The sequence below is a fragment of the Rhinolophus ferrumequinum genome, chromosome 17, assembly GCF_004115265.2.
Source record: "Rhinolophus ferrumequinum isolate MPI-CBG mRhiFer1 chromosome 17, mRhiFer1_v1.p, whole genome shotgun sequence".
Taxonomy (NCBI): domain Eukaryota; kingdom Metazoa; phylum Chordata; class Mammalia; order Chiroptera; family Rhinolophidae; genus Rhinolophus; species Rhinolophus ferrumequinum.
Genome location: NC_046300.1, coordinates 14538194 through 14563101, shown reverse-complemented (window position 1 = coordinate 14563101; position 24908 = coordinate 14538194). Strand labels below are relative to the sequence as shown.

At 46.4% G+C, this 24908-nt stretch overlaps 1 protein-coding gene across 1 annotated transcript in view; it reads left to right on the top strand.

The window, feature by feature from the left end:
- ITGA9 (integrin subunit alpha 9) overlaps positions 1–19696 on the top strand; it is a 296740-nt gene extending 277044 nt beyond the window's left edge. The window contains exons 27-28 of the mRNA XM_033132690.1: positions 5009–5128; positions 17570–19696. Coding sequence (XP_032988581.1) covers positions 5009–5128; positions 17570–17668 — 219 coding nt within the window. The 3' untranslated portion in view covers positions 17669–19696. The remainder of the gene's footprint in view (positions 1–5008; positions 5129–17569) is intronic.
- Positions 19697–24908: the final 5212 nt, after the last annotated feature.

Below are 24908 nucleotides of genomic sequence, written 5' to 3'. Positions count from 1 at the left end.
TTCCAGAAACACAGAAATGAATCAAGCACAATGGTTTAAGTTCACCAGCTGCCTCATACTGGAAGTTGGCTCCTGGTCGTTTCCTGAAGCCACCTTGCCAACTTCAGGTGCATGAAACTTTCCAGCAGCAGGCAGGATGCCAGTGTCTGGGCCATGCCATCGCCCTAGCCGGATGCTGTCCTCAGAGAATCTGTTGAGGCAAATCCTCATGCTCCTATGTTCTTGTGTTTTGTTCGTTAGCATCCAACACCTAAGCCCTCCAACTTCAGCAGCCAGGCCATCATCCATCCCCCTTCACTGGTCAAACGTCTGCCTTCCTCATCTCTCCGCCTCCGTCCACCTTCTGAAAGCAGCAGACAGACTCCCCCTCACCTCATCCTCAGTCTTTTTTCTCTTTTCCTACCAGAGCATGGATCTCCCCCGGGGAAACAAATTCCCCTGCAACCCCCTTACTGGCGCTGTTTGTTCCTGGAACCCTCACAGAAGGTTCTCCTACTTTCATTTTGCAGCTAGAGTGCTCTTTGCAAAATGCAAACCATGTCACTCCCCTGGTTAAAACTCTGCATTGGCTTCCCATTTCTCTTAAGATAAAGCGTATCATTCTTAACACGGCCTCCAGCCCCTCCTATTTCTCCAGCCTCATCTGAAACACCTTCCTCTGCCTTCTAATTCAGTATATTTGCTCCAACCTCACTGTCCATTGGCAATGTCTCACCCCTGCCAAGCTCACTCCTGCCACGGGGATTTTGCACAGACTGTTCCTTCTCTTTAGAATGACGTTCCCTCCCCTCTGTGACTAGTTAACTTCTGCTTATCCTTTAACGCTCAGCTCAAGCAGTTCATCAAGGAACTCTTTCTGATTGCCATGCCTGCCTCAGTCTTTTATAACCATGAACCTGTCTCCCCTTGGGGTACTTTCCAGAGTTATAATTTTGCATTTATCTGTCTAATTGGCCAGTATTCTCTGAAAGCTCTGAGAGGGCAAAGACTGCTTGTTTTATTCATCAGTGAGTCTCCACAGTTCTTGGTAACAGTAGGTGCTACACATCCATTTGTCAAATGGATGGATGGACAGATGGGGCGGATGATGAATGGATGGACCAACAGATGCACAGGTGGATGGGCAGACGGATGGATGGATGGATGGCCAGGACTCTCCCCAAAGAAATAACACTTGCAGATATATTTTTGAAGTACAGAGGAGAGAGGCACACTCAGAGACTGCAGCTTCAAATCCTGTGATCTCTTGTGTTGCAGACTGAATCATATCCATGCATCATCTAGTGTTATGGCAGAAACGACATTGACTTTATTAATTTATGCATTCATGAATCACACAATGAATCACTACCTTAATTTAGGTGACAGGAGAGCATGCGTTCGAACCTCTGTTCTATAAGAATTCACAGTTTGCTGGAGTCCATTGACAGGAAGATACATCATTATCTTTCAGAGTGAAAAGGACTTAGAACTGGGACTTTGGAGTGCTCACTGTGGTTTTAAAACTAAGCTTCGTGGAGCCCTGGGTTCCCTTGACTTAGTTCAAGAGCTACTGGGGCTATGGTAGGGCGGGACAGGCATGGGAAGGGGGCTGAGCAGGAGGGGCTCTGGATGCCCACCTTCTTTGCAGCCAGAGAGTCTCCCATTTTTTCTGTTTTATACAGTGGGATGCTACAGTAGGTTTTCTCTGCTTAAAGAGGTTGAAAATTTCCATGTTTCCAGAGCTAAGAGAATGATTAATTAGGCTAAAAAGAGAGGAGTGGGGCAGGCTTCTTGAAAGAGAAGGTGTTTGAGCAGAGTCTCTCTTTTTAATTTTTTTTAAACTTGGCTTTAAATGCTGTTAAATTTTTTTTAATAGTAAAAAGTAGAAAAGATAAGAAAATACCCATAGTCTCAGAAACCCCCTACTTACTTAAATTTTCCTATCATTGTGCTGAAAGCTGAGGTCTTCTATATATTAAATTGATGTCCTGATTTTTTTTCACTTAACATTATAATATTTATTATTTTTCCCATGTTAGGTTTTCAAAATTATTTAAAATGTGGCAATCAGGCAAAAAGTTGATGTCCCTTCAATGGCACCCTGGGGCACTCTCTAGCCCCTTTCTATTCAAAGTGGTCCCGGGACCAGCAGCACTGGAATCACCAGGCACTCACTTCACTTGTAGGATCTCGGGCCTCAACCCTGACTCCCTGATTCAGATTCTGCATGTATCCAGGTTCGTCAGGTATTTCTTATACATGTTAAAATGTGAGAACGGCACTGGTCCCACAGGCCTGCCTAATTCTCTAGGGTCCAGCTTCTGTGAAGTTACATATTAACCCGTAGAAGACTGGTAAGTTGTAAGTGACTTTTGCCAGAAAAGATGAAACTGATTTTTGTCTGGCAGAAAATATAATCCCAACAGTTATATAGTTTATTGCTCTCTCGGGTATTAACCAGTTTTGTATCTGATTTCAAAATTCTTTTTTTTTTTCTGTGACTACACATACATTCAGATCCTTCTTTGAACTGGCTTTACCATCTGCTGATTCCCTCAAAAATGAATGAAAGAAGTCTTTCATGTGTATTTGCCGTATTTTTGTATGAGAGTCATGTTTTAACTTTTTGAAAGTCATACTTTGACAGCCAGATTTGTCACCATTTTTAACAGTATTCCACTTTGTGATTGATCGCCATTTACTTATTGCCCTATTGTTAGACATTTAGGGTATGTCTACTTCTGCACCAATGTAAATAATTCTGCAATGAACATGTTTGACTTTAAAACTTTTTCTGTATTTTCTGTTTCTTACCTTTGGGTAAATTTGCAAGTACAGAATTAGTGGATAGGAACATTTGTAAGATGAGCAGTATTGGAGTTTATCAAATGAACAAGAGGAGAGGAGCATTCCAGGTAGCAAAACAGCAGCCCACAAGAGATGGGAGACCACAGGCAGGAGGCTCACAGGAGAGAACTCTAACTGGCCAGAATGTGAATGAATACGTGTCCTGCGAAGGGCTGGAAAGGTACCACAGAGGCCAGATTGTACAGAGCCTGGTACCCTGAATTATAATATTCAGTATAAAGGGGAGCCATCAATAATGTGAGCTGAGAGGTGACGCAATGAGACCTGCGTTTGATAAAGATCACAGCAGGGAGACCCCTCCAAGGTTCCTGAAATAGTGCTGGTGAGAGAAGACCAGACCTGAACTGGAGAAAGAAACATGAGGACGAGGAGAAAAGATATTTAAAGAGAGGTCCAGGGCCGTGACCAAGATCACCAGCTTGTGCCTTCAATGGCACCCTGTGGTGGAGACAAGACCTGCTTGTCAGTGCTTCTCCCCGTAGTCCACGCTGCTGTTCCTTCCTTTGGGTTTTTATGTAAGACGTGACTTCTTAGAACCATAGGATGCTCAGATTGTCACCGACAAATGAGTTTATTAGAGTCGTGATGTGTGGGAACCATCTCTGCCAAAACATCAAGCACACATCCCAGAAGATGAATGGCATCACTAAAAATAATAAAAGATGAAGCACACATTCCGAGGACGCGACAGGGCAGTCATGTGGAATTTGCCAGACTAAACTGTAGTGGATACTCCACTGCGTCTGTATCCTCGCAACCAGACCTCCAGCGTGGCTTTGCTGGGATGCAGATTTCTGGCACCGAAGGGCTGGTGGTGTCCCTGAGAAGCCATCAGTGTTGCCCAAGGGGCTGGACTTGACAGCTGACCCCTCTCTGAGCTCACAGCCTGTCTCAGCATCTCATTATCAACAAGAAGCTTCAACAGATTTTATTACACGATCGTACACCAGAAACTTTCACAAAGCTTTCCCGTTTTCCTTTTCAGACCCCCATTTCACCGAAGAGGAAACTGAGAGAGGTATCTTGGTCGCCTACGGTCATACCTGTTGGCCACGGGGCGTCATAATTCATCTGTACAGGACACCATGAGAGATTCTGATGGTGGGAGTGGGTGCGATCCACAGCTTTTTAGGGGCAAGAACCCAAAGGCATAAATCTGTCCTTAAAGACAAGAATCTCTAATCCGAACCAGATAGAAAATAGTAGGCTCTTGATGGGACTTTAGATCCCGTTTCTGTCTCACCACTGCCCACCCCCAAGTATTCCTCCTTCAGGGTTGCTTATTGTCTGAAAGTCACTCTTTGTAAGAGCCCCCAGATAGGGAGGCTGGATAAACAAGTGGTGTATTCACACAGTGAGATGCTGTACAGCAGGGAGCATAAACATGCCACAACCTGGATGAATCTCCCAAACATAACGTGAGAGAAAGAAGCCAGACACAGGAATTCACAGTGCCGTTCCCATTACGTCGAGGACAAAAGCAGGTGAAGCTAATCCAGGCTCTTAGAAGTCAGGGTAGTATTACCCTTGGTGGGGGTCGTGACTGAAAGGAGTGTGAAGGGGACTCCTGGGGCGCTGGTCTGTTTCTTGATCTGGGTGCTGGTTCCACAGAGGTGTTTAGCATTCAATTTGTAAAACTTCAGAGAGCTGTGCACTTAGGTTAGGTACACTTTTCTCTGTATTAGCCATCAATAAATCATTAAAATTAAAAAGTAATCAACCATGCACAACCTCAAAAAAAAAAGAAAAAGAAAAAAGGAAAATCTCCCTGCCAGCCAGGATGACGCTAATAGGAGCACCTCCGTCTGTCAAGGGTGGGCTCCACCAGGTGCTGTGCTGAGAAGGTCTACCTGCATTACCCCTTGCATTCTCTGGGGAAGTGCTGCTCTACCCCTAGTTTGCAGATGAGAAAAATGAGGCTCAGAGAGGCAAAGTACCTCACCCAAGGTCACACAGCTAGGGAGAAGGTGTTGCTAAGAGGCCTCATTTCCATTCCCAGAGTGACTATTGTTCTGTAGGCAGTTTTCTTTCATTTGTCTTCATGTAGGAAGGAATGATTTCTGCTGTCGTTCACGCCAAATGTCAAGCCCAGGCGGGGCTCCATAGTGCTATGGATACTTCCAGTGAGAAACATGCTCACTTTTGCTTTGCCTCCTAGGTGGTCTTCGAGGCTTTGCACAACCTGGAGCCCCGTGGCTACGTCGTGGGTTGGATCATTGCCATAAGTCTGCTGGTGGGAATCCTCATCTTCCTGTTGCTGGCTGTGCTGCTCTGGAAGGTGAGTCTAGCCATCGATCGCAGGTCCCCGTGGCATGCCCACCTGTGGGTGCCCAGCCCTCCTGCCTCGCCAGGGTGAGAGCCTCTCGGAAGAGGATTCCTGTGGGAACCTTCATGGTGCAAGTACAACAGAGGGAGGGCAGTGTCTCCTTCAGGTGGCGAATGGAATCTTGGCTCCTTTTGAGGCCCTTCACAGCTGCAGATGGGACCACTTGAGAGGGAAAGCAGAAAGCTTACTCCCCCTTTTTCTTGCCTTCCCATCACTCCTGGCATAGGATGGTGGGAGCCTAACTCCAAAACTGAAGTGTTGGGAGGACCGCTGGGACTCGGGTGGGTTACCATCTGCTAAAAACAAACAAACAAACAAACAAGGAACTTCAGAGCAACTCTGTTCCTTTCCCATGTGGAATAGGAAAAAGATTTCTGTGCAGACAATTCAGGTAACTGCAATGGGCTGCAAGTCTGGAGTCCTGCTGGATAGCTGAATCCTAAGTTGTCCCACCCCATGGTGGTACACGGGTAGGTGACCCAAGGTGTAGCTTTGCCCTGCCTCCTTTACCAGGGAACCCCTGCTCATCCTTTGTATCTTGTCCTTTCCTCAAGGAGAAAGGGGCGTCCTCACCCGCAAGTCTAGGATGGTTTCTTTGCTTCACACTCTCCTCTCAGAGACCTGCAGTCCTTTTACTTCAGAGCCACTGTATTTATCAATATGGCGTCAGAGTCGTTAACTGATGAAGGTCTGTCTGTCTCACTGAGGGTCTGTCCTTGTTCCCACGGTGTCCCAGCTCCTAGAACAGCACCAGGGACCATAACTGGGACTTCCTGACACCAAAGCCCAGCTTTTCCAGTGTTCCAGGTTTCAGATGCAGGTGGAAACAGCCTCTCACTTTACAAGGGAAGGATGCTTTAAATTCTAATAATTAGTCTCTTTGGGATTAAAAGAAAATAATTTGTATTTATGGATCAAACATAGTAACCTATCAATAAGAAAAATAAGTTGTAAAACACTCAGGAATCCACATCCCAGAAATAACCATGGTGAGCACAGTGTTCTCTTCTTGACCTTTTTTTCTGTAAAATAGACGTAGGCCAGGCATTCTATAGCATCTAGTTATTTTTGAGTAGTATGTTAAATTTTCTAATAATATTTTCAGGTGCAGTACCCTGAAAATTAAAGCAGTGGGTTCAACTATTAATCTGAAAAAAATTATAATAAATACACTTTCTCCAAGAAGTCTAGATACACAGGAAAAAAAAACGTTCTTGTTGTGTATGCAGATTGACGGGTAGACTGATGGCTTTTGTTTTAGACATACTTTAGAGAAAAATTGTCTGGAAGTTGAAGAAAAATGTATTGCATATATTACTTGAAAATCAGTTTCTCTTATGTTCCATGCTTGTCGGACGTCCTGTGTACTACTGTGCAGCCTCTTTTACCCTGAACACCATATTGTGAGCATCTTTCCATGTTGTCAGAAAGCTCACTTCCAGGGCTGCCTTAAGGCTGCAGAGGTCTGCGGATTGCCCATCCAGTCCTCTGATGCTGGAATGTAGGTGACTCCTGGGTTCACACTTCTTTCAACAGTACATTGGTGAAAGTCCCTGGAGCCAAATATTTGCACACATCCCTCATTATGGGCTTAGGATGAAACCCTATGAATGGCATTACCGGCTCAAAAGAAATGCATATTTTAAGCCTTTTATTGCATATGCCAGTTGCCCTCAGAAAGGGTATACCACTTCACCTCCCCACAAACAGCGTATCAAAAGTGCCCGGTTTCCTCAGTATTTGCCAGGAGTGGATATTACCTGTTTTAAACAAATAATCTGCCAATGTGTTGTTTGTTTAATCTGCCAGATAGATTCTTAATTCTCCCCTTTCTTCCTGCTGAGACAGCCTCTGGTCTGTGAGTGGAGAACAAGACAGCTCAGTGTTTTGGATCTGAAAAGGCAGTCAGGGCTTTGCAGGGGTGTGTGTGTGTGTGTTCCTTCTGCCTTTGTATGGACTCTTGTGATGAGAGGAAATGCCATTCTCTATGGTTGAGACAAGACAAGGATACAGAGTGGGGAGCATGGTGACCATGGCCCACTTTCTGTCATGGCGTGCATGCCTTCTTTCTGGTCACCCCACTTGGCTCTGCCACTCAGGGGTGTCCCATCTCCTGAGCACATCCTTTCTCCTGCCATCTACTTAGCTTTGCTTTTGTTATGTTTGTTTATAAAGAATGTCGTTGGCAGGAGGTGGCTATCTTGGGCTGTCTTGGGGTAGCCAAGACCCTGAGGTCACCCAGCTGTATGTGATCCAAAGAGCCAGGATCCGTGAAGGCAGACATCACTCTCTGCCATGGACTGGGAGAGAGAGCAGAGTGGTGGCTGTCAAGGGGCCTAAACCTAGACGAAGTCTTGCCATTCCTGAAGAGGTGGAAGAAAAGGGTCGAAAAATGCTTTGAGGAAGCTGTTGAATGATGTCAGTTGGGTCAGTACAACTTTGCTCATCATCTAAGAGCAGTATTTCATTTCAACTAACATTGATCGAACACTTTGAACCCAACACTGGGCGAGGCACCCCGATGTAGCAGAGATTATGACTCTTCCTGTCCTTGAATGCCTCACCACTGAGCACACAGACCTGCAGACGTCATTGAGAGTGGTGAGGACTAGGCAGTAACTTCTCTGGAAACTGAGAAGAAGACACCATTCATCGCCCCACCCCTGTACCAGGGGAATGAAAAGGCCATAGAGAACAGTGTGGCAGATGAGGGCCCGGGCTTTGCAGGCTGGGAGCTGTGGACTGGGACCCTGGCTCTTGAACTTGCCAGCTGTGTGGCCTTGGGAGAGTCGCTTATCCTCTATGACCCTGTTTCCTCCTCCATAGAATGGAGGTCATAACATCTAGCTTGAGGTATAGAGGTAACAGAGGCAGATTGCTTAGCACTGCTCTTGACACATAGACGCCCTCCGATAAAAGTCAGAGGACGTTTCACAGATGAGGTAACATTCAAATTTGACCTTGGATTGGGTTTGAGTTTTCCAGGCAAAGAAAGACAGATGGATATTCCATACAGAGAGAAGAATTGGTGCAAAAATAAGCAGGGTTTGTGGGGAGCAGCTTGTGAGGTGTGTCAGGGGAGAGCAGTCAATGATTCACAATGAGATCAGCTACCTTGGTTGGGGTGGACCCTGCTGACCAGGAGAAAGGGGAAGCACAGGGGTCTGTAAGCAGAGCAGTGGTGTGACCAGATCTGTTTTAAGAGGGAGATCTGGGCACGGCAGGGGTGAAGGCATTCTCCATGGGGGGTGAGGACCACTTTAGAAGAGGCAGGATTGTTTATCAGTTGGACTTGAGAGATCAAGAAGGAAGCAAAGGAAGCAGTCTCTGGCTGTTTTTAGCTTAGACAATGAATGGTTTCCCTTAACCAGGGCAAGGAAGGCAGGGTTTGAAGTCATCTTGGAAAAGGAGGCAGTTAGTATTGGGCTTTCTGAGTGTGGGTGCCTACAGGAGACTAGACGGGGCTTGACTCACTCCCCCTGACCCTCGTCTAGCAGAGCGAAGGCCAACAAAAGGACGTTCCTGTCACCTCACTAGCCAAGGCAGCTTTCTCTTCAGTTTCTAGGGCTGAACATACTTATCTCAGGCATCATGGAGGCCTTTTTTTCCGGTTGCAAAAGAAACCAGAAATCCATTCACAGCCACCTAAGCAAGAGAGAATTGTACGGATGTAAGGGTACTCATAGATCCCAAAGGAAATATGTGCTTCCAGACCCGAAAAATGTCCAAAACTCAAGGCAGGCATTCTCCTTCCTCCCCTTACTCCCTTTGCCCTGCACAGTCCCTTACCACCACTCCCCTACACACCTGCACCATTCTTCTCCAAAACATACTGGTTTTCTCCACGCTTCCCTGCACCGAGGAGAAAATGGATGCGCCAGTCCCTCCAAATATACATCTCAGTGACGGCTAGCCATAAACACAGACTGAGCAGCCACCTCTAATTCCCCATTCTACAAATCTGGGAGAGAGAATCTGATTGGCTCCGCTCAAGTCAAATGTCCACTTCTATCAAATGTGGCTAGAGACAAGGAGTTGTCTGGGAGAGAATCCAATTGGCCCAGTTTGGGTTGCATGTCTCCCACTGATCCATACAGCTGAGGCTAGGGCAGGAGAAAGATGCAAGATGGCAGTTTGGGGTGACAGGGTAGATGGGGGTGAATCCCAGAAAAGAAGGAAATTAGGCAGGTACCCCAAAGGCATTCACTCCAGCAGGGTTTCACGGTGGTTAGTGGTGCTGATGCTTATATTGTACCAGTTAGCTATTGCTGCGTAACAAACTGCCCCCAGACTGAGTGGCTTTGAACAACCAATACATCATATATAATAAAGATATGGGTCAGGAATTCACGAAGCGTTTGGCTGACTGATTCTTCTGCTCCACGTGACAGTCAGTGGGGTCACTCAGTAGCATTTACCGGCTGGCTGGTATGATCTGAGGAGTCCAAGGCAGCTTCACTCACATGCCTGGCACCTTGGTGAGGATGGCTGGGATGCTGGACTCAGCTGAGCCCCTTTCCCTTTCTATGTAGACTCAGCGCCTTTCCATGTGGCCCTTCCAGCAGAGTGGTCTGACTTTTACATGACGGGAGGCTTTGAGAGAGCATGGTAAGGGCTGCCTGTTCTCTTAATGGCTGGCCCAGAACTGGCATAGCATCACTCCACCATAAACTGTTGGTTCAAGCAGTCACATGCCCGCCCAGATTCAAGGGAGAGGAAATAGACCCTGCCTGTCAGTGGGAGGACCGGCAGAACGTTTGTGACCATCTTTTATCTGCCACATTTATGATGTTCAGAAATATGGGCAACAATTCTAACCTTTTCTTTAAGAGCCACTACTGTTATCTTTAAGTAGGTGAAACCTCATCTCTCTTCCATGTCATAGGTAAAAATCACAGTTGAGCTCCTTTAGGGAAAAGACAAAAGAGTAAACCGTGGTACAGCACGCATGTATGCACTTATCTTTCAGAATGAGCAGTTTCTTCAGGCAAAGAGACAAAGCAGAAGGGGCTTGGCAGCGGGAGTTTCCTTAGGAAAAATACTTTCTTAAACAGTGAACTAAATATGATGACTTTATAGGAGGATGATGAGGGAAAATGAAATGTAGGATTACTTGGGAGACCTACATAGTCCTAAAACTTCAACTAGAGCCCTCTTGCCAACTCTGATTCCTGTGTCTATAACCGAAGAACGATGCATTCCCTACAGTGATCAATAGCACAGTCACAGGCCAGTGCATAGAAATCTGTTGACAAATGGGCCTAAAGTCCTGCCTAACGTTTGACTTATATGGGAGGTCTTAATGATTCTGGCTGATTACCACATTTCATACACAATTCCCTTCAATCTTTTCAAGAGGAAAGCCACTGAGTTATACCCAGTTGCTGCTGCTGACCAGGAAACGATTCACTAGGGCCTCTGAAGACCGGTAGGCGATTTCAAGTGCTCTTCCCTTTAGAGAGCCATGTCTCTTGCAGTTTCCTTGAGAATAGCTCCTGATATTGCTGCTGATGGTTGCTTGCCATCACCTTCAGCTCATGAGCCAAAATGATTGTTCCGCAAAAGGTGTCCCATAAACACAAATCGTGGCATGGTACTGAAAACAGAATAAAGCAGCTGGCTGTGCTAATGCATTCTTTGAAAATCAGGCCTGCAGGTCAGCATGCATTATTACCCTTGCAAGATGGTCAGGGACTTCATTCAGCCAATGGTATTGGGTCCCTACTAGGTAGCAGGCTCTGGGAAGAGGGCCCGAGATGAATAACACAGCCTTCATTCCGTCTTGAAGACCTCTGGAAAAAACAGTTAAGTGACCAGAGATAATGGCTGAGCCCAGTACACCCTGAGACGTGAGCAAAACTTGGCAGGTGAAGGAGTCTGTACCACCAGCTCCTGACCCTTCCTACATGTCACTGTGCTGCTACTAACACACCCATCATTCCACTGTTTATCTAAAATAGAAACCCCTCATACGGTCATCAAATGCCTTTTCCGAGGGGAACTCCAGGCTCCCTGCCTAGTGCTCAGCCACCTCCTATCCCTCTGACTCTGGGCAGACCCCGGGGCCTTTTAGAAGGTCCACCAGTTGGCATCTCAGGCACTCTTTCAGGCTTGGCGGCAGTAGACCTTGGCTCCAGTGCAAAATCCACAGCAAGGGCCCCGAGCTAACCAGACCCTTCTTCAAATACTGAAATGGATCCTAATCAGCTTTCCCAAAGCCGGGATGTTAGCAGACACGAGAAGCCATAATTTAAACTTTATGTGCGAGGATTACAGTAGCCTGCCAAACCACCATGCAGGAAGAAAACTTTGAAATATGAAACTCTTTTAAGGGAGAAAAATCCAAATGAGTTCCCTCTCCTTTCCCTCGGTTCCTGACGGGGTTGGAAGTTGCCTGGGCCGGGTGCCTCCTCAAGACCATCAGAAAGTCCTGTTTATAGGAGAAAGTTTAACTGTTCAGAGGTACTGTCGGGACAACAACTTCATATGTGACTTGCACCTTTAAGAAGTGCTGTCAACTCAGTAAGCCAGCCTTTGAGTCAAGCGGTGAGAGAATGGAGATTCTGGGATGTCTTTCATTTAGAAGAAAAAGCCTCATTTGGGGCCTCAGGCAGCTCTCTCCCTCCTTCGCTCTCCTCACCCCCCTCCCCCTCCCGCCCTCCCTTTGCAGTTTGCCAAAACACACAGGCCACTGCTCAGTGAAGGAGAGAAACTCTGCATCCTCCCCTGCTGCTTTCAGCCAAGGAACCTTTCCCTTCTCCCTTGTTTGCCCCTTTGCAAGCCGAGACAGCTTGGAGCAGAGGGTAGTGCCACTGCCTTGCCAGCCCTGTGACCAGTCCTTCCCAGAAAGCCAGGACCTGCTGGCTCTTCCCTGTCCCGAGTGATGAAGAGGCAGGCTGCAGAGTGTGTTGGCCACCCTTTGGAAAGGACTGCCTCGAACCCTCAGCTGGGGCTGTTCCAAGAGCCTGCTGATTTAGACTGAGCTCCGGACTCCTGGTTTTTATTTGAGAGCATTACTTCTGACCTCCAGCAGAAACACTTAGAAAAACAAATCCATGAAATGGCTCAGAAAACCTGTAAGGTTTGGCAGCCCCTCCAGGGTCACTGGGGTTATCACCTTCCCCCCAACCAGGCTGTGAGAAGCCATCCTTGCTTCTCCTCTAAAGAAAAAGAAAATGCGCAGAAACATACGCACGTGTGCGTACGCGCACACACACAAACACCCTTCGCACTGTCTCAATTAAAACCATGTGCCAGAGACACTCGGCGGGGGCTTATTTATGTCTGGAAGTAAATATTGGGCTGATGTTGCACGGTCGACATCTCGAGACAGAGACATGCTATGTAAATAGTCAAGAAACTGCAGAGACCCATAAACATGAGGCCCTGAGTTCATCCAAACAAGGAGTGTGTCCGAGGTCCTTGGAATAGCTGCCCAGGAGGCAACCCAGAGGCCCGGGAACGAGGGGGTGGGGATCGCACAAGAGCCCAGAGGCCGTGGAGTCCAGGCCAGTTCCTCACACACCCCAGAAAGGGCTGGGAAAGAAGAAGCTGGTGCTGCAGGCTGCAGACCCCAGACCTCAGTCAGGCCTCATGCCTCCCTCATTTGGGCGATTCAGGGGAAATCGATTTCCCTAGGATTTTTCTGGCAGCTTTTCGATACAAGTTTATATCAGAAAATGGTGTGAGTCTGTCAGGAGGGCTCAGGGAGCTGCTCTTTGGGGCTGCAGGCCCCCCGTTAGGACCAACGCAGACAACAAGCATCCTGTTCCTTCGGCTTCCAGCTGAGCAACACTTGGCTTGAGTCTGTCCTCCTCTAGGGTTTCCATGAGTGTTTCCTCTGCTGCAGACAGAACAGTTATAAACAGAGCCTCTTGCCCCTCAAGTGGCAAAGAAAGCCCTGGAAGTTTCCAGAAAAAGTGCAGGAAAACAGTGACTCCATTGGATTGGAATTGACCGCGGGGCTGCTGAAGGTCCAGCTTAGACTCAGTTCTAATCATTTCCCAGGACACTCAGTGTGGGCTCAGTTGGCAGCAAACCACATGGGTTTGCCCGGCACTTCTCAAAGAGTTTCCCCAAAGTAGCCATAAGCACTAGCAAGAGTGAACATATATGCCTAAGGAAGGCCTGCTGCAGGACAGAGATGTCTCTGAAGCCTTGATGTATCTTCATTTTCATGAATTTTACAATTCTTTATACTTTATAAGATTCATATACTTGAATATAAAAATTGAAAACTCCGTTTTCCAAAAACTCTTGGAGAAAAATTGATCCCAGGCGACGAGTCCAGGCCCTGTGCCTTCCTAGTGTGAGTCCTGAGTCCACAGCTGTGTGCCCCACAGGCTGCAGTGCCGAATTTGCTTTCGGGGATTAACATGAAAAGCTGTCACTGTGTTTCAGGGATGGAAGATGTCTGAGAATGCCATGGGTCTCTTGGGCAGAGACAAAGACACTGGGGTCCAGAGTGAGAAAATGACCTGCCCTGTAGCCAAGGGGTAGTTAAACGGAGCGTGAGCAGTGATCAGGACTCTGGGCTCCCCGTGCCACATCTCTCCCATACAGCTCCTCTGAGTAGGGCCTGTGGCACTGGGCAGGCCTGGTGTGACACGGTTGTTTGGGGGCCATTGCTTGGCAAACTCAGAGCCTGGACTGGGGTTCTATATCAAAAGCCAATACCAGGCTCTAAACAAAGGCATAAAGGTAATAGTCTCTTTTGCTGAAATAGAATTAGTTTGATCATGCGAGAAACAAAGTTAGTTTGGCAGAGCCACTACTAGACTGTACGCACCTTTGTGCAAACTAGTAAACAGCGCCCCTTCCCTCCAGAAGCTTTACTTCCATCTGTCAGAAAATTGAGAGCATCTACTGATTTTGCTAGAAAAAGACACTCTACTGACATCTGCTGGAAAGCAGTTGTAATAAATTTACACATCTTTGATGTGACTGGCACCCCTGCCCCACTTTTATGCAGTGCACAACCTGCGCTACTGTACCCTGCACTCCCTAACCATGAGCGTGGACTGTGTTTTAAGAAATGGTCTTTGGCTCCACAGAAGGAGGAAAATCATCAGTGGCAGCTCTAACCTTCCCTCTAGAGACTCCACTGAGATTCTGCTGGGAACAGGGCTCTGGAGACCCTGCGATGTTGGAGTGGGGCACAGAGTTTGCAAGGCTATTTCTGAGAGCAGCTCTGCAGTTACTGCCAGTGGGGGGAGGTGACTGTAGGACTAATACTGACAGCACTGCACTTGAGAGAGAGGAGCTTGCTTCTGGGTGCCTGCAGGGGGTGACAGCACACTCATTTTTTGGTAACAAATATGGCACACAGGCGAGTAAAACATGAGCATGTGAGAGCCACATCTGAGAATCAGTCCAGGTGTTCTGCATCCTTGCTAGATTGTTTGTGCACTGTGTCAAAGCTTTACGCTACCATAGCTGTGAGAAAGCAAGCCAGCTTTTGTCCTTCCTAGAGATGAACAAGAAACGTCCGTCCAGCAGGACAAGGCATAGGGATGCTTTTGATATCTAGAACCCTGTCTGCTGCCCCTCTGCCACCCTTCCTGTGGGTGTTGATTGATTCAGTAAGTACGACAAAAAAAAAACAACGACACGGAGTCCTGTATCAGTTAACTCATGCTGTGTAACAAACCACGCCAAAGTCTTGTGGCTTACAAGCAACAACCATCTATAGTTCTGTGGGTTGGACTGAGTTGAACAGGGCAGCTCTCCAGTCTCAGCTGGACTCACACCCACACCTCCAGGCAGTGGGGGGTTGGCATGTCTAGGAGAGCCCCGGATGGGTGGATCTTTCAGCAGGCTAGACCAAACTCATTCACCTGGAGGCCAGCCAGGGTTCTGAGAGAGGAAGCAGAAGTTTGCAAGGCCTCTTGAGGTCTAGGAGTGGAACTGCCACGGATTCTCCTCCATTGCATCCAATTGTCAAAGCAAGTCACAGTGCAGATTCAAGGTGTGGAAAATAGACCACCTCCTGATAGGAACTGCTGCCAAGTCACGTGGTTAAGGGCATGGATACAGGGGGGAATGAAGGATTGTGGGCATCTTTGCAATTCATCACCTGTGCCAAGTACACATGAGGCACTGAGCTCTGGGGATAAAAAGCACAAGTCCGGTCTTCAAGGAGTCCTAAGACAAATGGGAACAATAAGAAGGGAGCAGGCAGTTAAAATTCTGCTTGATTAGTGCCGTGGTAGAGATACGTTACTTCTCTGGACTTGAAAGTGAGTAACCTGGGATTACTGAAACATGACACCATCGGCAGGCAGAGTTATGTGCTGAAGAATTGTATTTCCATATCATATCCAGCCTCATATTCGTGATTATGTTCTCCTCGGCACTGAAGGGGCACCGGGCATATTTGCCTGGCCACCCACTTCTTTATCTTTAAAGAATGATAATTCAAGTAGTAACTTCTTAGTTACACATTTCCATGAAGACTTGGGTTGCTTTTTGGCCTTCTGTGGGTGTGCTTTGAGGGCAATGACAAGGACCTTTTTCTAATTATCCAGAACACGCAGGCCAAGCCTCCTTTCCATATCCCTTACAGAGGGGAGAAAGTGGTAGGGATTTGAGGAGAGAAAGTGTATGTGTGAGTGTGTCAGAAAGTGACATTCTGACAGATGCCATCTTATGCTGAGACCAAAATGCCAGAGCTGAAAACACTAGAAACTCAATGTCTGCTTACAAAACTGGCCCTGAGGAATGAAGCTCAGAACACGGACCCTTGCCAGTCGTTTTAAGAAAGCTGCTCCCCGCAGTCATTCAAACTGCACCACCCTGTTGACTCTCCTCGGAGTGAACTCTCAGGATTCCTTGGCAATGTGGGTGATGTTTCCTGGCAGCTCTCTTGATAGTTGTCATCTTTGGCTCTGCCAATAACCCCCTTTTGGGGCGAGTGGTACAGCAAGACAATTCCTGGGCCCCAGTTGCTTTCCGTTTGGGGGAGCTCATACCATCAGATGACTGGATGGTTGTCTCCCAAAGGAGCATGAAGAGTCACGCACAGAAAACGCAGAAGTTAGATGTGCCTCCGAGAGCTGGGTTTGCCTGATGATTTGCTTAGGTTTATCTGGGCATTCACTGTTGGCAGCAGACTGTAGAGATTGCTAGTCTTGAGCATTTTCAAATATGACCCCAGGGATTATAAACTAATAGTGGTGTGGTACCACAAGCCTGCTGTGCAGCAGACCTGCCAGCTGCAGACCACGTGCGTGTGTCTGTTTGAATTCCTCTACTCAAGGGGATTGAAAGGAGGAGTTGAGGGCAGGTCATTTATTTGGAAGGTGACCTCAGGAAACACTGATCGGAGCAGGGAAGCGAGACAGGGAAGAGAAGGAAGCCAATAAAGGATGTGTCAAGCTGGTTAGCACTGTGTGCAAATTCTCCTGGGAAGCTGGTAAGACGGTATCACACCTAAGAAGAGAGGGAGCTGGAGTATACCCAATCCGGTCAGTCATGCTTAACAGCAAATGCAAGGAGGGATGTCTGACTTCAGCTACAGACCCCACTAATGTTGGTGAGCAAAGGACAAGAGATGCCAGGTCCCCCTGAGCATAGGAGAAAAGGTCAGCTTCGGGCTCCAAAAAGTTGCTTAAATACCCGGCGGTAGTGCCTGTGACGATTGTGAGAAAAGCTAAAAACTCATCTTACCATAGGTGAGAAGCCATAAGACCTCAGAGGGGAAGGGCTTTTCGGAACCAGACTAAAGGAAACTGCCGTTCTGAGTCCGGATGAGACACCAGTCGCAGGAGAGGACATGCTGCCGGATGGGGTGCATTTACAGCTTGAGAGTCACAGGTTTGGGAGAAAAGTGTAGCAGACAGCAAGGTAGAATGCAGACCTGCAGGCACTTTCCAAAGCCTAGTATGTGAAAGCAGCAATTATCAAATTATTCCACAATGGCTAACAGCTCTAGGATAGTAATAGGTTTATCAAAAGCCAAATACGCTCAGGAAACGTCAAGCCCCTGAGTTTCTTAGATCCTTTACTAAGGGTTTCTTAGATCCTTCACTGTTCTACTGTGCATTGCGACTCTCTTAAAGAAAGAACGACGGCAGTGTTTCCCAAACTTATTTTGACCATAGAACCCATTTTACAAGTACCCCCAAACACCCTGGAATAACTCTCCATAACTAGTGTTCCCCAGCACACAGTTTGGGAAACACTCCACGGGAAGCACTTTACAAGGAACAGTCATGCATTTTGAAAAGTGGCTCCACAACATGCTCTTTCTAAAGCAGTCAAATCTGAGGAGTTTTCCCAGCCTTCCCAGCACTGTGAGGAGGTCATGCCTCCTCCTCGGCCAAGCTGCCTGCCAATCAAAATGGCTGATTCTTTAGCGTTCCTAACCCGACTTATCCTCTCTCTGCCTTTCAGATGGGCTTCTTTCGCCGAAGGTACAAAGAAATTATCGAAGCTGAGAAGAACCGGAAAGAGAACGAAGATGGTTGGGACTGGGTCCAGAAAAGCCAGTGACCTGCCACACCAGTCACGTGACCCACTCATTTCACCTGTCGTCCTTGATCTTTGTATCTTCCATATTTGGAAGAAAGAATCTTCTCCAGATTTTTCGGAGGCCCCACTGATGCTGTTCTCATCCTCATTCTGTCAAGCCCAGGCGCCAACCTGAGGCAGCCACTTTGGCCCGGTCACATGACTGGAGCCACCACCACTTCCTTTGAAGGATGAACTCTGAACTTTGGAAAGCAAGCTACAGAGCCGAGCAATATTTATGGATGCAACATGCGTGGTCAACCCTCAGGGGAAAACTGTTACCTAAAAGTATTTTTATAAATATAAGCCTTTTATACTGATTATGTCTTTATATTTGTATCGATGTTTTATTATTTCTATTAAATAGTTATATAATTCACTCAAGCACTGATATCTGGCCTGAAATCTTGGAAACACATCTACATTCATATAAATTTTAAAGGATAAAAATCTTACAGTTCTTTGGAACTTGCTGTTAAAATAGACTTGCAGAAAAAATACTCTGAAGAAACCTCATGTAATGAATCCACCCAACTGGCAGTGCTGCATATAAACTGTGGTTGTGACAGGACCCCTAAGACATTTCACACCCTTACTGCCTGGAGTCAAGTTTGAACTAATGTGCTAAAGAACTGTGAGTTTTTTCATATGTACCTTTCATTGGAAGATTCCCAACAGGATGGAAACACCTGATTCCTCACAACAAGTCTGCTCTGCATCACCTCTACACAGCAGACACCTCACCCTCCTTCCCCCTGGATTAATACAAGAGAGCTTGGAGCAACGCCAGTCGGTCATCTGGTAAACCTCAGAATGGCATCTCATCCTGGACATCATGCATCAGAGTCCACATACCACAAGGACTAAATCAGTGCCCACCGAGCAAAGACTTGTGTCTGAATGCTGTGATATGTTGCCTTTTCATGGTCATTTGAGTTCAGAGGTCTCCATTTCCCCATCACTCTTGCTGTCCCTGTGACTGGTAATTGCAGATTCCTTCCCAGATGTGGCCATTCAACCTGTTCTTATTTTGTTTGTTTGTTTTTTAATTGGGGAACATTGGGGAACAGTGTTTTTCCAGGACCCATCACCTCCAAGTCAAGTCGTTTTTTTCAATCTAGTTGTGGAAGGCACAGCTCACTGGCCCATGTGGGAATCGAACCGACGACCTGGGTGCTATGAGCACTGCGCTCTAACCAACTGAGCCAACTGGCCACCCAACCTGTTCTTGTTTTTTAAAATAGTGTTTTCAGTAGGTTCCCCAAAAAGCAGACCCCAAGACAAGGATCTGCATACAAATAACTTATTAAGGAAGTGTTCCCAGGGGACACCAGTAAGGGAGTGAGGGATGCAGGACAGGGAAGGAAGGAAGCCAGGTGAGGGTGCCATTTCAGAGAATGTCCTATGGAGGTCGCTTCAGCCTGACCCTGCAGGGGAGCTCTGGAGGGTAAGTTAGTCTCAGAGTTCCCTAACCTGAGGCAAGGGAGCTAAATTTTCAGATTCTTGCATCCTGGGGAGATGTAAACTTTCTGCTCTCAGTTCTTCCTGATAAAATGGCTCCAGTAGCTCAGGGGTAGTCCTCTAAAAGAGAGCTCCAGGTATACCCCCAACCTGGGGAGGCATCCCGAAATGATGCAGAGGGATCGGGGCATAGCCCCAGCATCCTCCCCAACCCCATATGTATGAATGATGAATCATGGCCTTCAGTATCCAAGCTTTCTATGTGGCAGTGTTTATTACCAGAGGCACTGTGCTGCCCAGTTTTGAGCGCATTGTGACTTTCTAAAAGGACAATGAGATGATGGCTGTAGCCTACTCAGCACTGTACCTCGGGACAGTGAACGAACACTCAATAACTGTTAGCAGCTATGGCTGTTGTTACCACTGCCGGATAACCCTCTAATAAGAAAAAAACACGTGGCTCAGAGCAGGGGCTGACAGAGTCCTTCGTGGCTGATTGGAACCTGCTGACTCCCTGGGTACCTACAGATGGCATCAAATGGGAATGAAACAAGATGAAGGATCTTTGTTACAGGGCCTTGTTTACTGGAAGCTCACATGTTGGGGGTCTGTGAACATTGTTGAAAAGACACAGAACTCAGCTTCAAGGGAGACAAGTTTTCTATACAATTGGCTACTACTTGCAAACATGTCTAAAGTTTTGGCAAAATCTCGAGGATGCTGAGCAGTGCGAACCTGGTGTGGAACGTGTGTGTCTTTTCGTGTCTTGTTATGCAGTTGACTCTGAGGCAGGAAGATAATGACTCCTGCTTCCCTTCCTGCTGAATATGGGGAACAGACAACAAAAGCCAGAGGGCCAATGGCAGGGACGCGGCTGATCTTAGAATGAAGTCAGGGATGTTGCAGCAACAGAGAGTTGGAGGCACAGAGGTAACTCAAGGCAGAGAAAGCAGTTCTCGCTCGGAGTTCATCTGTGACTTTTATCCAAAGTAATCAAAGCAGTCTTGAGTGGGTTTTAGTCAGTCATTTAAAGGCTATTTATGGGGCCCCTGCTGCGTGTCAGGCAGTGTACTGACTGCTAGAGATTCCCCCAGAGAACACCACAGGCAAACCTTCCTGTAATGGAGTGTAGAGCGTGGATTCCTTTATGAAACCCCATTTGCAGCTTTCCTTTGATGGGCTCTTGTTCATTGTGTCGTGTTGTCCTTTAATAAGCCCCCTAGAATTCTTAGGTGGTGGGCCTGGGACAGCTCCATCAGCACTTTGGCCAAATACATTTATAGCCGCTGACTAGCCTTCTGCAAGGGGTGCAAATGCATTGGTAGTGGTGTGGAAGGGGGACCTGCAGACCGGCAGTCTGCCAGCCAGAGGGGAAAGCCTCATTTCAGCACAGGCAGGATCCCATGGGGAGTTTCAGAGGGTGGATCCATTTGCTTCTGAAATGTCAGACCCACGTGAGTCGTCACATACCCAGGAGGCCACTAAGACTTCATATGGCAGTGTTTAAGAAAATCGTACTTGGCATCAGCAGGAGCAAATACTGGCAGATACTCCAGGAACCTGTTTGGGAAGGATGGTCCCTCTGCTTGTCTGATCATGCTGAGTAGCAGGTGGGGCTACAGGCACCCGGCTTGTGACCAGTTAGCGCAGTGGTTGAGAAAGAAGCCCAACACATTGTTAACGTCTCCCAGTTTGGGCATTTTGCCAGCCCCACCCCAGTTCAGAAGGCCTGGTAGGCTCTCAGGGGGAACAGACAGGGGGAGTTGTGTCTGTGTTCCTTCTCCAGAATTTTCTTTTACAATTCCACAGTGCAGTCCTGTTTCTACGCTTCCACGGGCTCACTGTGGAATCCTAGAAGCTACTCTTTTGCACAGCATTATTTCAGTCTGCTTCAGCTTTTTGTTGTGTATTCACTATGGTGTTAACCAACTGTCAGAAGGATTGGGATACTTTTTCCATATGAAAAAGGACATTTGTAGAAATTGAGTAAAACCATGCCCCCGTTTTCAAAAGTGATTCACTTACGTCCAATTTACCGGGGACTCACCCGTTTGGAATATCCGCAGAGTGAGTCCTGGACCTGTCACAAGGAAGAGACCTTGAAGTTGAAGAATGAGGAGGCACTAGAAGAAGTGAGTGAGCCCCTGGGCTTCCTGGCCATTGATGGGCACACATCTGGAACCACTTACCACCGAGGTTGCTGAGGCTTTCCCAATCAGTTCAGGAAAATTCCATCCACGTCACCAGAAGTACAGTGGTCCCTCGGTTTTCGAACATAATCCATGAGTTCTGAAATGTTCAGAAACAGCCAACAGCTAGGCCTCAGGATCTTGTACTCAGCGGAAGCCACGTGACATGTTCGACTTCTGAGTCGTGTTCGAAAACCGAAGTGTTTACTTCCCGGTTTACGGCGTTCATAAACGAAAATGTTCCTCAATGGAGACGTTCGAAAACCAAGGTACCACTGTATCCTGCAATTTGCTAAACGTTGAAGAAAGTCCAATAGAAAGTCCTTCTTCACCAAGTCGTGTGTAGCCTATTGTCCTCGAGCCACAGGCAAGGAGGTTAAGAACAAACAACACCAGCAGGTCTCCTGGGAACATTTGGGAAATGTTTTCAATACGAACCATAGTGGGCCCCTCAAGTGATATGCACGCTGTATGCTACCTGTTCAACCCTAGTCGAGTAATTTTTTTTAAAGGTTACTACTTTTATTTTTGGATAAGGCATTATGCCCAGGTGAATGCAGTTATGCACAGGTTACATATGAAACACAGATCTGGTAAAACCGACATGCACCTGATTCAAACTTCCCGAAATCTACAGGCACTGTGAAGGATTATAGTACAGGGGAAATGGCCCTTTAGCAGACAAAAGGCAGAGAAGTGTCATTTTGGAAATGCTCCAATATACAAGGTTTTAGTTGATGTTTTCTTCTGCTGTACAGAGCAATACTGTACCCAGTGGAGAATATTTTCTGAAACAAAGAATGGCTGAAGGAAGAATCCAGACCCAGTAGGGCCAAAGTGAACCTTCTAGAATGCCTTCTAATTTTCAGCACATTGCGGGGATAATGAACACATTTCCCACATGGTGCAATGCTTTATAGCACCATGATCTAGATTTCAGACTTTATTAAGGTTTTTTGTTTTTAAATTCTGATGTGCACGGCGTGACTGGCAGAGTGAGTTTCAAAGCTTTAAGAGTGATTAATTGCATGGCAGGAACCCACACTAACTTCACTTCCAGAACTTGACTGATGCATCCATGTACATTTCCATTGAGGAGTTTTGGTGGGAGGGTTTGTTCCTCCTCATGAAGTCACATGTATTAAAAAAGTCTATGCAGTCACTTCTAATTCACTTGCACTGTTTGGGAAATGCAGGTTTACAAAAATACATGTTTGGAATAAAAAAAAATGGCTGCAAATGATTCAGGAGTCCGGTCTAAAATGTCTTTGCTAATGAAGAGCTTGAATCTTTTTAGGATGTTGAAGATTGGGGGTTCAGTGTAATACAACATGAGAATTAAAGTGCGTGTGTAAGTCCATCTAATTGCACATGAACCACCCACTCCATGTGGCTGAACTGTCCCCCGTCTTTGGCCTCCACTCAGTGGCCATCACTTCCTCTGTGCATCACCAACCTGCCCGGGACCACACTTGGGACCTTAATCTTAAGACAAATGTGCCCAAATTAAGTGGAGTACATTCCTCATTGCTAGTAGCCTGCTTCCACATGCATCCACCAGTCACTAAGCATTTTCCCAGAAGCATTTTGTTCGCACTCCTACACGTTTACAAATATTATATTAAGTTTGAATTTTTATCTCCTCCATCTGTCTAATTATGTCCCTGTTCTCGTCTCAAATGTTGTTCATTTTTGTGTTTTTTCCTTTTTTCCCCTAGATGAGACCAACAAAGATATACATCTTTTCTTGGTCTTTTTCAAGAATAAGCTTTTAGTTGTACCAATCAAGTCGACTGGTTTTTGCTTTCTATTTCGTTAATCACTGCTCTTATTAAAATTTATTTTACTCCCTGATGGTTAAAGTTCATACACATACCTCTATACCACACAGTATATGGGGATACATACCAAGAGGTTAAAAATGGTTGTCTTTAGTAGATGGGATTGTCAGTGTTTTTGCTTCTTTTTGTTTTGTTTTTGTCTGAATTTCAGTTTTCTGCAGTGAGCATGCACTTCTTTTGTAACAATGAAGCATATGCAAATTATTTTTTAAACAAAATTACGTCGAGGAGAGAATGAATGGCTAAGCCAAAAAAGATGCCAAATTGTAGGTCTAGAAAGGAAGAGATTTGTTTGCAGCAAAGAGCACTGAGGAGCCTAAAGGACAATGGTCCAGTCAGTCATTTCAAGCATTGTCATTCCAGATGCTTCCTGGCTCAGCCAAACCTGCCACCATCACTAGTGCTAATTAAATACAATTCTCTAAGGTTGCCCAACCTGTTACCCTAAGCCAGAAAAGGCCTTGACAAACTCAAAGGAGTCAAAAGAGGAAAAATTAACAGACAGAAGAATCGCCAATTAGTAAAGTCTGCCTCCACTCAACCAGGAGTTTTTCTGTCCACCAGATTACCTTGGGCCCCTAAAGTCAGTCCATTCATCGGTTACTGTGCTTAGTAATAAAAGTAGTGTAACTGTTTACTTAGAGCTCTCTCGACACTATCAAATTGAGGGGTAGCTATCCATCAGCAAAGCCACCTGCCCCTGAGGGCGTGTTCTTTCATTCAGTGTTCCCATCTAACTAAAGTAGGTACAACAAGGTATCCCCAGCTCTGTGCTGAAATCTGAGGCTGTGCCATCTGGGCCTCCGGCCTAACCTCTGCTTTGCCTCAAAGCCTAGTCCAGGTCATTTTATACTTTATTTGATAGGATTCTTCTATAATTGGAAAAAAAATTTTTAAATTAAAATACATCTCAACAGAGCCATGACTACTACCCTTTGAAGACACTAAACAGGTGAAGAAGCAGGAGACATTTAAAAAGGATCTCCAGGAAACCTTTCTCCTAAGAAATGGCAGATTAGGGGGAAATGGAATTATCTCCAATTCAACATCTCATCAGAACCCACCCTATAGGTTAGGAGAATATTTGGCTCCATATAATAGAAAAATCCAAAATAGCAATGGTTTAAACATGACAGAAGTGTGTTCCTCTCTCAAGAAGGAGACTAGAAGTGGGTCATCAAGGTCTGGTATAGCAGCCTCATGGATCACCGGGATCCCAGCTCCTCTCTTTCTAGGCATATGGCTTCCATCCTTAAAGTTGCCTCATGGTCCCAGATAGCTACCAGGGTACCAGCCATCATGTCCACATTCTTAAACCAACAGTAGAGGAGAAGGATAAAAATGACACATGCCCCCTACCTTTCAATTTTCCCTGAAGTCATGTACAACAGTGGTCAGAAAGTCATCATATAAATGTACCCACCCACAAAGGAGGCTGTGGAATGTATTATTAAAGAATAAGAGGAGAGTACAAGTACATATTGGAGACAACTAACAATTGCCATACCCACCATGTATAAAATACTCAGAATATAGCTGCCTTAAGCCGTCAGCATGTATCCTTCAACTCCTAAATCTGACTGGATACCGGGAAGACAAAACCTTTATTTAGGGTGAGAGTGGGACTATCAGGTACACAGAGTTAATCATATTCATGTCCATATAAAGCCCCTTCTTGTTTTGTTATTTTTTTCTCCTTTATCCATCCCCATCCCCTCTCTCCTAGAGACA